The 17,220-nt window shown below is 38.2% G+C and overlaps 2 protein-coding genes and 1 pseudogene across 2 annotated transcripts; all 3 read left to right on the forward strand.

Moving 5' to 3' along the window:
* Positions 1 to 1,246: 1,246 nt before the first annotated feature.
* Positions 1,247 to 5,270, forward strand: LOC114722542 (probable serine/threonine-protein kinase PBL1; annotated as a pseudogene).
* Positions 5,271 to 6,022: 752 nt separating this feature from the next.
* On the forward strand, positions 6,023 to 10,052 carry LOC114722568 (elongation factor P-like). The gene is given in 10 exon segments (XM_028908628.1): positions 6,023 to 6,300; positions 6,443 to 6,520; positions 7,261 to 7,367; positions 8,283 to 8,360; positions 8,537 to 8,571; positions 8,573 to 8,636; positions 8,993 to 9,029; positions 9,032 to 9,052; positions 9,055 to 9,072; positions 9,663 to 10,052. Coding segments are annotated over 10 exon segments (693 nt in total). The 5' UTR covers positions 6,023 to 6,152; the 3' UTR covers positions 9,770 to 10,052.
* A 2,607-nt stretch (positions 10,053 to 12,659) lies between these two features.
* LOC114722643 (uncharacterized) lies at positions 12,660 to 16,629 on the forward strand. Its single transcript, XM_028908719.1, has 4 exons — positions 12,660 to 13,157; positions 13,273 to 13,624; positions 15,665 to 15,783; positions 16,180 to 16,629. Exons 1-4 carry the CDS (start codon positions 12,996 to 12,998, stop codon positions 16,627 to 16,629), a joined length of 1,083 nt encoding a protein of 360 aa, XP_028764552.1. The 5' UTR covers positions 12,660 to 12,995.
* The last annotated feature ends 591 nt before the right edge of the window (positions 16,630 to 17,220 follow it).

The raw sequence follows: 17,220 nt of genomic DNA on the forward strand, positions 1-17,220 counted from the left end.
TTGGTCTTGCGACTGTATCAAAGTTAGATATAAGTCATTTTCTCTCATTTTTCTTCTCCTTTACTGCTTTTTTTTGTCGCTACCAAATTTATTCTTTATGATTCAAGATCAATCATATTATTAATGAAATTATTAGTCAGGGTTTAGACCAACGGAAACCTCCTTAATGGCAGAAACCTTTGGGCTCAGGCCTAATCTTTGAGCATCGGTTGTCGTGTGCTTCGGCGGGCCTTGGGCTTTCTTAGGGGGCCCACGTATAATCGCTTTAGTGATTAATGTATGAGAAGTGTGCCACGCGTACTGGGCGCGTGGCAGCTCACTACGAGCGAAATGAGCTGATGTGGGCCCGGGTTGTTGGAGCAGGAGCTTGTTGGCCGTTGATGTGTCCCCCGTTCCGAATCCGACGGAAGAGGAAAAGAGTCAAAGACCCATCCTGATAGGTCTCTTTGACCACACCGCGGAAACATGCTTTTTTTAAGAAAATATAAAATTTCCAACTTTGACTGGATGGTCACAACAATCGAGGTGTACTTAGTTGAAATCGATGTGCAATGTCAATTTACCATATTGCTGGTCTCATCCTTGTCCTTTTCCACTGAGCCCCAGCTTTTGAAATTTAGGTCCGTCGTCAACTTGGTAATAAAATAAAACGTGTAGTTTTACAATTTATTTGTATTTTCTAATTACATAACGTCCGCTTAATTTGTACTTTCAGAAATTTGTCTACAGTATTTTTTAAAAAAATATTAATATATCCTATAAATGAGATAAATTCTTACTCAATTTAATCCGCAAAAAGTAATAATAAAAACTCAACTTTATCAAGATGACACATTTAATTATTAAATAGAAATTTCTTGATCCATAACTTGTGGGCTTTTTTATTAAGAATTAACTTTATAAAAATTAAAATGAATTAACTAAAGTAAAAATTGAAAATAATTTACCCCCTAATTGAATTGAATATCATGTAATTAAAATAAGCATGAATAATAGTTTTTTTTTTTTTTAACATGGAAGCATGAATAAGAGTTGAAACCTCAAAATTAACTTGTGGGTTTCGAGAGGTAGTAAAGTGAAAAGAGAAGAAATGGAAGGGCAAAATAGGAAGAAAAGTAAAAGAGAGGGGAACCTTCTGTTTGTTGCGTGGGTAATATATTATTTCTTTAATCACTAATTAATAATATGAGGTTCAGTACGTTTGACCACTGCTCGGGGCTACATTACTACCATCCTTCTCTTTCTACCTCTCGCTCAAACAAGAATCATCCCTTCTCGGCCTTTGCCATCTGATTTCTTTGACTTGATAAGGGGTTCTTCTTCTGCGAATCGAAACCACAAGTTTTAGTTTTCCTCCATTTCGCCTGCCGCAGTTGATTCACAAATTTTTGCATGAGTTGCGTCCTCACAGGTTTGTTTTGTTGACGTTCTTCCTTTCATTTTGATTCTTCTTATTTGAACTGTTGTAGGGCGTGGGAATTTTGTTTCTCTGATTTTTCTTCCCTCTCTCTTCAAATTTGGGTTCTCTTTGTGGTCTGATTTATCGCCTGATTTTTTGGTTCATTTGCTGCTTTCTTTGCCGTTTTCTTTTATTTGGCTGATTTCTGGTGCGATAATCTTGACGGTATGAAGAATTCATTTGAACTAGCAGGCTTTTCTATTTTCCCCATTAAAATTACTAATCTTAAAAGAGAGAGATTTTTGTGAAGCTTCTATCGTATTATGGATCTAAATTCATTTGGCTGCTCTTGGTTGTTACCTTTTTTTTTCTTTTTCTTTTCTTTTAAATGGAGGCCAATTATGTGTAGGGAGCTCATTCCTATGTTGCATTTGAGTAGTTTGGTTCATTAGTAGAAAGCGTGTTGACCGCTTGCATTGTTCTTTTTGGGGAGATTTGCTGATATGATGAGGAGATTTGAGTAATTTATTATACTTTGCCCTATAGGAATGTGATTGACACAATTGTATAGAAGATGTTTACTTAGCAATCAGTCGATCAGATTTTCTACTGGTGACACTTCTGATGATTTACAATCTATTTGTTATAATTGATGAAGTGCGGAGGCTCGTTGGTACCAGGGGATGATGGTTATGGAAGGAGATAAAAATAATGATGATAAGAAAGAATACATAATCAAGAGTGTGAATAAGTGCCTTCACATTGTCATCATTCTCTTTTTAATTCGCATGTCTAGAAATATCTTTTCTCCTTGTTATTACTTTGCCTTTCCTTTATGATGGGACAGTACCAAGTGTATCCCTTATATTGAAGGGAATCGAAATTGCATGCGAAGAATCTGTCTCCTTAGATGGAGTTCCACATAATTGTTTAGCTAGAAAATCATAAAGTTTTCTTGTGAATTGTCAAAATTTCAACATGTTGATATGCACAAAGTTTGAGGAGTGGCGTAATCGATACATGTATCTTTTTTTTCTGTAAAAATATACAGTTTTAGACAACGGACAAGCTCTGTGGACAGGATGGGTTGTTTTACAGTCTTGAAGAGTAAGAAGAAGAAGTCCGAACAGATCAAGAATGTGAAACGGTTCAACCATAAAGAAAATTTACCTGCTGCAATACTACCTGAACCTCAAACTCATACACGCTCACTGCAGTCTGCACCTCCTAGTTTTAGGACCAGAGTGAAACCCATTCAACCCATTAACAACATCACCTACAGTAGAATACGGGCATTATCTGCTCCGTCAACACTTGATGCAGCTGAACAAGATGCTTTGTCGTCTTTTGAGTATGAGGAACCAGATGAGTCAACATACCGGGCTGGGTCAATAAAGGAGCAGCGTTCATCCAGTCCACACCCTTTGCCTCTCCCATGTCCTCAGTCTGGTTCATTAAAGGCAACAGGTAGCTTTAAGTCAGGCGCAGCTAGTGGTCCTCTCTATGCTTCAGGTCCTTTGCCATTGCCACCTACTGGATCACTTCGTAACTTTACGTATGAAGAAATTTCTGCTGCTTGCCACAAATTCTCTTCAGACCGGTGCATGTCAGAAGGTCTTTCTTCCACCATATTTAAAGCCTCCTTCGGTGATGAGGCTTCAAGTTCAAAGAAGTTTGAAGCCACTGTCACTCGCCTTCATCCTTCTGCTCAGGTACTTGAGTTTCCTTACCTCATCACTTTCATCTCTTTTATACCTGTGCCTAAGAATTCGCTCAGATATTATCTTAATGGCAGATGCTTCTTTACCATGGGCAGGGAAATATTTTTTGCATCTTAACATGAAGTGTCCAGTATTTTTACATGTTCCTGGGTTTATGAGATGTGTTTAATAAAAGCCTCGTATTGTTTGTTTGAATTTATTGGGCACAAGTGGCAGAGAGACTATGACGACCATCCATGCGTTGAAGCTTTCCTTTTGGCCAGAACTCTAAACCCAACCCTACTTTTGAGAAGTTGTGTCTAAACCTTGTTTTGCTTGCTATGCTCCTTGGTTTATTTCCCCTCTGTTAGAGCTTTAACTCTTGCTTGTGTCCCGGCTTATCTGAATTTGTTTTGTTTTACCATTCTGAATTTAAATGCTGAATGATTCTATTCATGTTACGGCCAAATGTAATTATTGACTATTGTAGGCTTGTGCCGAGTGACTTGAGATTTTGCTGTTTGTCTTCTTTCAGGGCTTAAAGGAATTCATAAACGAGGTTAATATTATTGCATCTTTGCAACACCCAAACCTTTGCAAATTGCTTGGTTTTCATGCATGTGAGGGTTCAGAACAGAGAATGTTGGTTTACGAGAGGCTATATCATGGAAGCTTGGACCGCTGTTGTATGGGAGACCTGATGGCCCCCCTATTGATTGGAATACAAGAATGAAAATTGCTTTATGTGCGGCACAAGGTCTTACTTTCTTGCATGAAGAAGGGCCTTTCCAGGTAATGAACCAGTTATGGCTTTATCTGGTGTAAATATCTGCCATAATTTTTTTTAAAAAAAAATTAAACCATAAAGTTTTAATTGATTAAGTTAAATTGAAGCTCCTTTATGTGATAATGTTCTTGTTTGAACCCATTTAACATTTTTTTTTAATGTGTTTTGTTTCCAATGTTTGCAGGCAATGTATAATGAATTTTCAACTGCCAATATACAGATTGACAAAGATTTTAGCGCAAAGCTTTCAGGTTATGGATGTGTAGGACATATTCCTGAGGAAGAGGTTTCGAGCAATTCGACAGTAAGTTCCTGACTTCAAAAGTATTGCATTTATGCCATTCTAATACGCTCAATTAGTGTCTTGTTCAGCTAGTATTTTCTTCTGTTTTCAGTATTTGTTCCATCACTTTTGTTCTCATCCATTCTGTTCATAAATTTTTTAATGCACAGGCTGCTGGAAACCTATCTGTAGAGACTCTGGAAAGAGGAATGCTCACTCCAAAGAGCAACGTTTGGAGTTTTGGAATTGTTCTTCTGGAGTTACTTACTGGAAGAAAGAATCTTGACAGCCGTCACCCCAAAGAAGAGAGGAATTTAGTCAAGTGGAGTCGGCCTTTCCTCGCAGATGATTGTCGACTGTCCTTGATCATGGATCCTCAACTGAAAGGCCGGTTTCCTTCAAAAGCAGTGAGGACGGTATCTGACATTGCACTGAGGTGCCTTCAAAATGAACCATCAGAAAGACCTACCATGAGAACTGTGGTTGAGCATCTCAGAAAAATACAGGATATGAAGCACTCTTGTCGGTTTCCACTGCAAGAGCCTGCGGCAATTTCCAGAAAACAAATGTCAAGGTCACCAAGTCTTAATGGCATCATCAGTCCTGCCCCTAGATTGAGTTTCTCACCATCACCGCCTTCAGCAGCCGGACCATCTATTTCACCTCCAAGATGGTCGGGGGTGCCCCTCTTACTTCCTCCCCGTGCTTGTTCCTCCACTCTTTCATTGGAGGGGCTTGATCGCCAAGAATCCCGCAGATCGTCATCCTCTGTCTCTAGGAGGGCTAGTGTGGAAGGATTTTGATTGTCCATAATGCTCATTTTCTTTGTTTTATTAATTTTTTTTTTTTTTTGGGGCGGGTTCCCCCACCTTTTCATTCCTCAGTATGAGGCCGAGAGGATGTTCTTTTGTAGATAGTTGGAAGGTGTTGATCTTGACTCACTGGGTTGAATGAGTTAACCCGTACATATTCGAGTTTTCATTTTGTTTCACATTCTGCTTGTTCCCCGGTCTACATGTTACTGTGATGCAGGAGGTGACAGGAAAGACACATTGCAGATTATTATTTGGGAAGGTAAAATTGGAGAATGAGTTCTTTCAACCTCTTGGCCTCTCCAGTTTACAGCAGTAAGCACAGATTTGGCATATACAGGGACAATGCAAAAGCAATCTAGATTTCTTTGCAAGAGAGAGAAAAAAAAGTGGCGTAAGATATAACATTATAAGCATAGACAAAGATACGTGTACAAGGTATGGTATAAATATAAAGTAATGCACCGAATATTACAAATATTAAAATTAAAATTTTAGGATATAAGTTTCCAATATATATATATATAGCTATGCAGTATATATTTGATAAATCAACACGTGTAAAATAAGTAGTATAGAAAATTAAAATATTTCAAAAGTAATGCAAATGTATTTTATCGCGACAAACTAAGATTTTTTTCTTTTGACCTGACCAACTTAGAAAGTAAGTTCTTTTCTTTAATTAGAGATTATATTATGCGTGGCCTAAAAAACTACTTTATTCATGACTGAATAACGAAACCAACTGACACGTTTATAAAAAAGAAGTTATAAAAGCTTACGATTTTGGACTTTGTATAAATAGGCTCGACATGGCACATGATAATTTTTTATGCTGATTATATTAATTATATAGATTTGTTAATATTTGTTGTTATAGTAAATAATTTTCAGGGTACTCCTGCAAGCGTGCAACCCACACCATAGTCTCGATTAGAATAATTTATAAATAATTTTTTAATTATTCTTTATAAAATATAAAATAAATATAAAAAAGAAGTTGAGTCTCCATTTATATGAAAAAACTGTCCCAAACAGGCCTACGTGGTTGCGGCACCAGCAGGGGCTCAGCGAGTTAAACCGCCCCTTATCTCAAAGTCACGGACGATTTTGGCTTCTAAACTGGAAGACGAGGCTCCGGTGGTTCCCGGCTTCCGACATCAATTCAGACATGGCGGAAAGAGCGACCTTTATGCTCTCTTCATTTTCCACCGTCTTCACTGGGTCCTCCCCATTTCCATCATACTCATTCACATCCAAGCTCTCCTTTCGTCCCATGCTCCAACTTCATCGGACGCCCTCTTCTACTAGATTTCTTAGTCAGTCTTCAATTCTTCCTTTTGCATACCTTCCTTTTCAACCCTTTTCTTCTATTGTCTTTTCTTTTCTCACTTTAGAAATCTCCCCTTTAATCTGTGTACCCGGGGCTCCTCGCACTGAAGTATTCCTTTGTTCTTTCAGGGATTTACGCCTTATCAAGCAACGACATCAAAGTGGGTACTAACATTGAAGTTGATGGTGCTCCTTGGCGCGTGTTGGGTATTATTTCTATCTGTTCCTTTTTAACTTTTCAATTTCTCCTCTTTCTTGGTTAAGCTATCTATTGTTGCTATTGTGTGCCCCTGTATCGATCACAGTCCACCTACTTATTGGGACGGGTTTAGGATTGAAGGCCTGGAGCATAAGCGTAAAGTATATCTTTCTTTTGTTTTTCGTCTTTTTTTTTTTTGGTGTTTTTTGGGCTTCGCTTTGCTTTTCTTTTTTAATTTCTCTTTTGGGGCATGGGGACTCAGAAGCTGGGTGGGTGAATTTCGCATGCATAAGTTTATATTTATACTTGAGAGTTGACTATGATATAAATATGGTAAAATGTCATCTTGACTCTTAAGAGCCTGCAGCCTAAGCCCTCTTGTCGCCTTCGCCTTTGTTCCTTCTTTTTTTTTTTTTTTAAATTATTTGATCATGGAAGAGCGGGGTAAAATGCTAAGCTTAGCTGCTTAGGATCCTGTTCTCTGTTTGTCAAGCGTTTGTCAAGTGTTATCTGATGAACAAGAGAAGAAAATAATGACTTTCTGTTGATGGTGCTGATAAGTGATAAGCTGTATAGTACCTCGAAATAATCCATTGTGACATGCTTCTGTGGCCATGTTGCTTATATTTAAAGCATCCTTCATGTGTCGTCTAATTTAACTTTTCAACTGATTTTTTTTATTATATAATTGTCTTGGAACACAGATCATTCCAGCTTATAACTTCCTTTGTCTATTGGCTTGTGTTAGAATTTCTTCACGTCAAACCTGGTAAAGGAGCAGCTTTTGTGAGGACCAAAATGCGAAATTATATTACAGGGAGCACTGTGGAGAAAACATTTCGAGCTGGGGGTTCGGTAATGTCTCTTGAACTGCGAAGGTTTTTATCACTACGTTTCCTGAGATGGTAGTTATTAGATTCTATTGAGGAAGAAAGATCGCTAGGGCAAAACGTTGAAAAACATAGCTATTCTTGTCGCTTTTCTTATTGGTCAAAGTAGAAGATTTTTGCCTCAATCCAACTCAACGACCAAGTGACTCAACGACTGGGAATGGAGAGGTTAAAGCTCAGTTTCCTGTTAAAGCTAATTGCTTTGATTTGATATTCAATGCTTTAGATATCAATGCTTTGCATAGTGAGCTTCGGAAGCAGATGGTCGGAAGGACGGACTGAGGGTCCTCTTAATGTCCCAAGGCTGTCATCTCATCATATATGTTTCATTCTTTATGCCAGTAAAAATAATGGGGTATTTATAGAGCACCTAGGTGAATAAACTGATTTATAGTGATCTCAGTGGCGAAGAGTCAAATGATGAGGCTATGTGATACAAATATATGCATTACAAGTATGTCCATAGGTGCTCTCTTCCCTTGGACTGTCTCATGAACAGTATGATGAGATGAGAGCCGCGAATGCACGTAGATAAAATATCATATTTGACATTGTTATATAAGGGTTCCTTCGAAGACCACTATTTTAAGTGTCCCTTGGCACCAAGATATCTTGTACTTCATTGAATTTCAGAGGCCTAAGGTAAAATATTATTTAATATTCCGCAATTCCCTCTTTCTTGATGATTGCTGGACATGAAGTTTCATTAAGCAGCATTAACCTTGTTCATTCTAAATTTCCATTTTCGTTGAAACATACTAAATATCCATTATATGTTCCTTCATTTGTATTACAAGAGTCATCTCTCTTTGCTTCTCATTGTTACCCCTGATTCTAGATTGAGGTTTACATCTTTTCTTGACCCCCCTTTTTTTGATAGCTTGATGAAGCAGATGTATTCAAGGAAACGAAACAGTTCACATATAAAGACGGTTCTCAATTTGTCTTCATGGACTTGGTATTATCTGGAATCCATATATTTGATTCTAGGTATTTAGAGTTTCTTTTTGGCTTTTAATATTACCATTGCCTATGATGGAGAATTATCACATAGGTTATATTCTTTCCCAAGAATGCTATGCTTTTCATCCAAGTCTTGTTCTATGTCTAATTTGCAGCGTTTTAATTTTCTAGAATACATTTGAGGAGATTCGTCTCTCAGAGCAGAAGTGGAGACAGGAAGAAATGGCTGAAAGAGGGAATGGACTGCAATTTGTTGTTATGGAATGGAAAAGAACTGTCTTTTACCGACTCGAGCTTCTTTTTCTGAATGAAAAACTTGACTAATATCAAGAGCTATGTTCTAGAAACAAGTAGCCTAATACTACGTGTTACTGGATAATATATTATTGAATTGATCAATATAAGTAAGCGGTCAAAAACATATGGCATTTTTATATGTCCTGCCAGAGGAAACTGGTCATGCATAGGAGTTAATGTGTATTCAAGACTATTTGCATATCGAACTGAATCCTTATGAATCGATTCAACGATGGTTTTTTCTCCTTTCTAGTGTTACTTACAGATGTGGGCAAGAAAAATGTTGTCACTGCTATTACTCGTTTTAGTAAAAGGCTCTTGATGTTGCAGGTTATTGATCTTGAACTCTTATTCACGGTAAAACTCTCTGTGTTGATGTGGATCCAGGACTTAGGGTGACACTGCGCAAGGTGATGCATTTTGTTCATATTACAACTCCTACTTATTTTCTATTATGGAAGGCGGTAAACTCCAGCCATAAATGGGAGATGGGCGAGTTGCGAGTGTGACAAGAAGATGAAAAATCATTGCTAACAAAATTACAGATGATTCTCATTTGATGATCACTTATCAGTAAAAGAAAGAAGAAAAAAGTGTTAATTGTGATGTTCCTATGTAATTGTGTACTCTTTTTTCTTAGATTTCCTTCTGAGGCTAAATAAAATCGTTAGTTTTACATGGTTATGATAGAGAAAAGAGGAGGATGCGGTGGGAAGCTTTACTCAAGAGGCTTAACTTTACCTCATGAGATGTGCTTCGATATCTTAGAGCACATTTAGTTATGAAAAGCTTCCTCTTGAGATTAAAGCTTTCAAATAGGATTATTTAATAATGAGCAAATATGAATATCAGGTATTTTACAATGAGGTTTACTATACACATACTTGTTTGTTTATTCATGATTTACTCACCGGTGGCTATTCTTTTAGATTCAACATATATATATTCTTAAGGAATCTCTGCCTGGACTAACCCTTCGGAAATGAAATTTGATTGACAGGCGGATCAAAGCCTGCAACACTTGACACTGGCGCTGTTGTGAACGTCCCACTCTTCATAAACAGGGGTGACGAAATATTGGTGGACACAAGAAAGGGCAGTACATGAGTCGTGCTTAAGTTTTCCTAAATTTTGTAGTTAACCTGCAAGGGTTTGTCTTTCTTGAATGCCAAGGCAGGGTTTTGTAGCTCATGCATATTAAGCTTTGCGAATTGGCATGATTATTTGCCGTATCACTGAGAGGCGATTCATTGCGTTAATTGTAATCGAGATGTAGTCAGAAGACTCTTTTTGGGGATACTTGCTGTGAAAGTTGTAAACCTTGATCACATTAATCCAATTGAACTCTGCTTTCATGTTTGGGGGCCTTTAATGAGAAATATAACAGAAATCCTCGGGTATTTTATAAAGACACGCCGGGTGGTGCTTAGAAATTCAATTAGTTAATGTGAGAGAGTTAGTGTAAGAGATGAATCTTGGACGTGCACGATCAATACTCGTATGTTTATAATTGAAATTGCATTACATGCGCATGACAGCAATTTGCGAATACAAGGGATCATTCTATGCATAGCTGGGTAACATTATTTACGTTGGAAAGGGCTATAGTATGGGGTTCTGCTCATAACAAATAGAAACTAATTGATGAGATGGAAAAGACCAAAAATGGCGGTTTAAGGGAGGAGAAAAGGAGAGATATCAGAAGCGCAGGGAAGTGCTGAATGTCTTGCAAGACAAGGATGCTGAGGATGAAGATGAGGAGGAGGAGACTCTGGTTTAGAGTTCCGTCGAAGAATGGGTTTGAACACTTGTTGAGGAGCTTGTGGAAGGCGGTGGTGCCACGTCGAGGGCGGCGACGGCGGCCCTGGTTGACCTGATGAGTGAGGAGGGGCTGGAGAGTGGAGAGGCGGGAGAGGCCGGGTTCGGAGAGGCTGCGGCCCAGCATGGCTCGATTGAGGTGAGCCTCGAAGGACATGCGCTCAAACTGGTCCAACAGATTGCTCTGTTCATTCCGAACCTCCTCGAATCTCCGCCGATGTCTCCATTGCTGCGTGTGATTGCACATTGTAGGCTTTTTAAGCCAAGGGGTGCAGACACTGATCGAGAGATATCTGAGGAGTGCTTGATCAAGCAAAGTATCATTGGGAAACTATAAAGCCGCTTCAATATTCAACCGTTCATCGTCACTGCTTCCTCCTTTTACCCTTGTTTTCTTTTTTGACACCTCTTTATGCTCCTCTTGAAAATCATAATTTTTACTATCTCCATTCTTAATATAGATCTTATTTGATTTTTATTTTGATCTTAATATAAGACTCCAATCCACTTTATTTCTCATTTTATACATATATTTTTCAAGATAGTCTTTCTAATAATAATAGTTCTAGCCAATACATTGATTAGTAAGGATATTTTAAGAAAGAAAAACCTATTTATTACAAATAACTAATTAACTAATTTTTTTAATTTTTTCTTAAATTAGTCAATAAGTTTTATAAGTAAGACCGGAGGTAGTACTATATAAAACTGTCCTTAAAGTCACAAATTCCAATCCCTCCTGATAGCGGTTGACAGTTTTGTCTCCCCAGGCTAAAAAGGGAACAAGAGTTTTTTGGTCATTTATATAAAGCAGTATGCAAATATGAAAAACGAATAAAAATTGCATTTTTTCTTCTTGTGTGCAATTTATGAATTTATCAAATTTTTGTATAAATGCGTGAAACTCACTTTGATTGGAAGCTTCATAGTTTGTATTTTCTGATGCACTAGGATAATAGTATTTGGAGATTCTCACGTTGTTTGGTTTACAAGGCATAGACTTGAAGTATTTGCGATGAGGCCGTGTCCTTGAAGAGAAACGAACGAGGCACATATCGACACACACATACGCACATAAAGGTGTGAGTGCCAGGGATCAAACATATGAAATTCATAAGGACGCTTTATTCTGGATTCTGCTTCAGAGAAATCATGTTTCCTACTCTTTTAAACAGGCTTACGTGCCAAGAAAGCTACAGACATATATTAAGTACGAAAGACTGATTCTGTTTCCGCCAGAGGGCTTACTGGGCAAGAAACCTAATCCACAGTCCCAGGAAGCAACTGCTATTTCAGCAAGAAAAAGATACGTTCTGTAGGGACCTAATGATGCCGAAAGCATTTTCAAGGACACTCACACCTTGAGGCATCCCTCTCTTGCACTTGTTCTTTGTCTCAATGTAAATCCCAATTCTACCTCAATCTTTAATATAAGACATCGTTTGACTTTTATTTGAATCCTAAATATCAGCCACACATTCATTTGTGTCTCTAACATTTGTGTATTTTTTTCTAAGGTAGTTTTTTTAATAATGGTAGTTCTAATTAACATAGTTAATTAGTAAGGATATTTTAGGAAAGACAACACCTATTTATTACAGATAACTAACTTAACTTATTTCCTTAATCTCCTCAAATTAGTAAACTAGCTCTTATAATTAAGACGGAGGTAGTTTTATTCCATCCAGTAGCCTCTCAGCTTGCTCAAGTGCCAAAGTTTCAGCCCTTGAGCCCAGAATCTGCTGTGACTCCCCATCCTAGTCACATCCTCAAAAGCTTCCTCACATTATTCACTGTCGCAGCCTTTCCACCTGACTCACTCACGCCAAGTCGTGTTAATGGCTCTTGCTTATATGAACGCACCCTGTCGTTCCCACGCCCCTCCCGGGGCCCAAAAAAAAAAATTGGATTCCTTTGGAAAGGCACCCAAAAATTTAAAAAAAAAAAAAACCCCACCTATTATTATGCTATTGTATAGTAGTATTCAGTTATGGCTCTGGGCTGAAAACTACCCTTCATGCCACTGTTTGAAGGTGTTGGCCCATTTCTTAAACCCAAATCTGATGGTTAGTCTTTGTCTGCCAATTATTGATGGGCCCATATTGGCAAAAACGCGTTTTTCTTGCGGTGTCGTCCGAGGTCACCCCCTCCGAACGAGTTGAAGGCTCGAAGCAGACTTGGCGTCAAGTCTTTCCATTTTCACGTTTCAGTTTCATCATAATTCCCAATCCCAATACTATTCTTGTTTCGATCGATGCCCTGCTTCTTTCCGTTTTTAATTTCTGCAATGTCTTCTCTGCGTTGACTGTGAGTTTGGATTTCTCATAATTTTCAACTTTGTCGAATCGAAATCGATTCTTGCTCTTGCCTTCTCGGCCGGTGATTTGCCCGGAATGAGTTTCGCGTCACTTTCCTTCACATAGGAACTCGGCGTGTTTTACACGGTTCAGAGAGAGAGAGAGAGAGAGAGAGAGCCATATATGTTTTTGTTAGATTTTCGGTCTCACGCTTGTTTATGAGGTGTGGAGTTCCATCACTAATGGCCAGAAATGCATCATGGGGAATTTTATTCTTCTTGCTGATCTTGTTCGGTGGTTCTCATCCTTCACTGGGTTGGGAATTCAGAAAACTGGGTGGCGCGGATCCAAAAGTCAATGGCACCACCGATAGACTACATGTAAAAATCTCTCCATTTTTCTCCATCTTATGTTATCTCCTTTTGATTTAATCTTCCTTGTTCTTTTTATTTTTTGGTAAAATTGACGAGGGATGAATTAAGTTTCCGCCTTTAGGATTCTCCGTCGCCAACTCCTGATCCAAAGCCGAACGGGAAATCTGGAAATACCAACAAAACGGATCTTCCTTCCCCCAGTACTGCACCGAAGGTAAATCCAGTGAGTCAGAACAATTCTGTTTCCCCAGTTCCATCTCCTTTACCTAATACGGACAATGGGAAAACATCCGATAATACAACTTCTGCAACTCCACCACCTGTAGCCAAAAGCGATTATCACAAGAGTGATGAAAAGGGAATGAAAAACGATGGCCGAACTTTCTCACAGGTCAACACCTCTGAGAATTGTGATGGCTCGAGCGCTAAGTGCACAGATGAGGGACAGATGGTTGCTTGCATTTCTAAAAGTGGTAATTCATTCCGTCTTGCTTTGATCATTTCGCTGAGGCAAATGGGTCTATTCTTCCTTTCATTTAGCATTGTTTATTATTTACTAAAAGGGATAAATAATAAGTCTTCACTTAAGCATATATATGTCTGTATGTGACTGGCCTGAGTTTATGACTGTACATACACGCTTTAAGATTAAACTCGTTAAACACTCTGAAATTGCATGTAAATTCTTTAGTTCACATGACAAGTTGTTTGATCTTTGTACCTGTTTAGGTCATTTTAAGGTAACGGCAATCAATGTAGTTAAAGGGGCTCACCTCAGTGCCTTATTGGGGTGTGCCTCACCTTCGGCATCTTACTCATGTGGAGTAATCAACTCATAAGTTAAGAAACTATATAACAATCTAAATGGTCCAATGCAACCTTTGATATGTCATTTCTTCTTCAAAATTCGTATGTCAAACTAGTGCTATCCCCATACCATGGCACCCGGTGTATAAATGTTTTAAGATGCGCAGCTTCAAAATCAAAAGGAAAGGTGCAAAAGTGATTTATTTTAGTCTTAAATATACAATGATGATATTATTTCAAACTACGTAGATCTTTTTTTTTTTTTTTTTTTTTATAATTTTGCATCCCCCCCCCCTATTTTAGAACCTTGATGTTTTCATGCACGTGCTCTTCTAGCATATCTCACCTTAGGCGTTTTAGAGGCTTTGTGTTAAGGGCGCCTTTTGCCTTTGGCTACCTTGATGCTAATGCTAGGTAAAGCCGATATGGCAAAACAGAGTGGCTACCAAATTTATTTCTTTGTCTTCTTCCTCTGTGAAACGATATAAACTAGAAAGGAACTCCAAAAGCTGAATGAACCACATTCCTGCGATGCGTAAGCTAAGATATGAAAGGTTATGAAAGTGATAGTAAAGAAGAAATGATGAAAGATGGTTTTTTTTTTTTTTTTGGGTACATTTACTTGCTTAGTGATACTTCAAAAAAACTTCTGCTGTACAAAATTGTCGGGGATGACTATTGCATGTTAAGGATTTGACATTGTTGATTTTGAACTACTTTTATTAGTGATGTTCATTATGGTCATATTAATTTCTAAAAGTTCAATGAGAATAGGTTTGGTGCATTTCTTTTGTGTCTTGGAAACAGGCTTGTGTGTCATTTAGGGGTATACTTTTTGACAATTGTGTTTGAATTTTCTTAACACGAGTCGGGTTATGTTCAGCACATGTATGCCTAAAGAATGCAAGGGAGGTTTTTTTAGGTCTCAGAAATAGAGGGCATGTTGAAGCATTTTATTTGTTATTTTAATGATATTTTCATGAGACTTCGACCATTTTGGGTAGAGAGATGGTTGTGATTGACTGTGTCTATTTCATGTCGTAACAATGCATGGTAATGTTTTCTTCATGACTGAAACGCGTTATCTACACTTATGCATGACGTGTGGGGAGTTTTAATATCTATCAGCATTTACAAATTCCCCCCCCCCCCTTTTCTTGGTGAAAAGCATTTACAAATTCCATAGAAAGATTATATCATAAATGTAAAATCTAGTATTTACTAAAACCATTTTTATTTAAATGTACCAAAGAATTTGTTTGGCTGTTACCAAACTTTGGTAATGGTCTACTAGCCCCCCCTGCCTGTCTCAAGTTTTGCTCCTACAAGATAGTGAAGCCTCTTCTCCCCTTTGAGGTGAGATCAGTTCTCCTGTCAGCCATCCTTGTTAGGACTATTATAAAATGATCACACTGGTGTTTAATATATTAATCGCTATAAGATCGAACTTGTTTGGCTTTTCCTTGTTCAACCCATTGATCAGCCAGTGTGATCTGGGGTGGCTTTCAGGACTATGACCGTTTATGTGTATTTGCATGCTTTCACTCTTGGTTATCATTTATAGCAACAAAGTAAGCACTAGTGCTGTCTGCATCACTTTAAGTTCTATATTGTATTTTGTTTGTTGATTACTAATTTAGATTTGGAAAAGAATAAAATAACAACATGAACTCACATGCCTTTATGTTATTAATACAAATGACCAGAGTCCAAATACGTGGTTGTAATTGTTCAAAATGGAGGGGATAGCATCGTCAAAGTGAAGTTTTTTATGGAAGGTAATATTGGAGGAGACATTGAAGTAGCAGAGCATCAGAGCAAAAAGGTAGATCGCAGTTATTTATACTGCACTGAATGCATTTATGTTATTTGCAGTAATAATTTATTTATCAAGGTATTTTTTTTTCCCTTATTCCCCCTCTATAACTCTTCAAATAGAAGCTAAACTCGCATGTCTTGATTATTTTGTGAGACTTGCGTTACAAAACGAAGCTCGGCATTATTTTGGATTCCCTTTAAATTGGAAACCGAAAGGCTGATAGTGTTGGTTACAGCAATACTAGCAAAGTTATCTTCTGTTTGAAATTATCATCGAACATCTCAAGAAGATGCCACAAAAGGATTTGGTGAAGGAATTGATGACCAAGGAATCACTTTTACTGTCTGTAGGATTCATTTTCATATGCCACCGCTTTACGCTTTTTGTACTGTTCTGTTTCAGATCAATGTCTCAGTAACTAGCAGTGAAACAACTAAACTGGCTTTAAATGCTGGAAAGGGGGAATGTGTGCTTCACTTGGGTACTCCTGTCCCTGAAGAGGGGATTTTCTTCCGTCTTCCTTCTTATGAGAAAGTTTTAACACCAGTAAATGGCGCGTACTTCCTCATCGTAGCAGTTTTAATATTTGGCGGGACGTGGGCTTGCTGCAAGTTTAGGAAGAAGCGGCATGATGGGGTACCATATCAAGAGCTTGAAATGGCATTGCCTGAGTCCGTTTCAGCTACTAATGTGGAGATAGGCGAAGGTTGGGATCAGGATTGGGATGATAATTGGGATGAAGATGTTGCTGTGAAATCACCTGGGAGACCTCATGCAGGAAGCATCTCAGCAAACGGCCTTACTGCTAGATCGTCTAACAGAGATGGATGGGAGAACGATTGGGATGATTAGTAATTTACAGTCAAATGAAGCAAGGTTATAGAAGTTGACTTAACAGATGGGGGTGCAGAAATCAAGTGCGATCCCAACTCTGGAGGGACGTGACGAATTTTGTTGTGGTGGGGCATTACTTGCTAGGCGTCACAATAAATATAGAGAAGAAGGAAAAAGAAATATTATAGTTTTCACACATTTGATTTTTTTTCTTTTGGTGGTTTAGTTCGAGTTTAATTGAACGTTTAGGTAATGCCTCGACCTGAGGAAAAAGGACTGTGTAAATGAACTACAGGAGGTAGGTAACATGTATATTCGTGTTAAGTCGTGTTGTCGCTTCTTAAAGTTTTGGGTTTAATTTGGATTCCTCGTGTCGTGCCCCTGTTGGATGACTCTCCCACGTGTTGTTCCGCCAAAACGAGCCGAGATAGAAGCTGCGTGTGCCGATTTCAGCCTTAATACATTCAGATAGTGCGTTGTTGCTATGATCATGTCATAATTCAGTGAACTCTTTTCTTGGACCTTCATCCAAAACTCGATTAATAATTAATGACAGTATATATACGAATTTGGTGATATGCAGATTAAACGTCAATCCAAAATAGCGGT

This window comes from Neltuma alba, unplaced genomic scaffold (assembly GCF_004799145.2).
Source record: "Neltuma alba isolate B1F8T4 unplaced genomic scaffold, ASM479914v2 tig00012097_pilon, whole genome shotgun sequence".
Classification (NCBI taxonomy): domain Eukaryota; kingdom Viridiplantae; phylum Streptophyta; class Magnoliopsida; order Fabales; family Fabaceae; genus Neltuma; species Neltuma alba.

Bases quoted from the DNA above. Each gene is read 5' to 3' on its own strand.
- LOC114722643 (XM_028908719.1), top strand. From the start codon at position 12,996: ATGAGGTGTGGAGTTCCATCACTAATGGCCAGAAATGCATCATGGGGA. The intron at 13,158-13,272 runs GTAAAAATCTCT...TTCCGCCTTTAG, and splicing joins GCACCACCGATAGACTACAT to GATTCTCCGTCGCCAACTCC. The intron at 13,625-15,664 runs GTAATTCATTCC...ACAAATGACCAG, and splicing joins TGCTTGCATTTCTAAAAGTG to AGTCCAAATACGTGGTTGTA.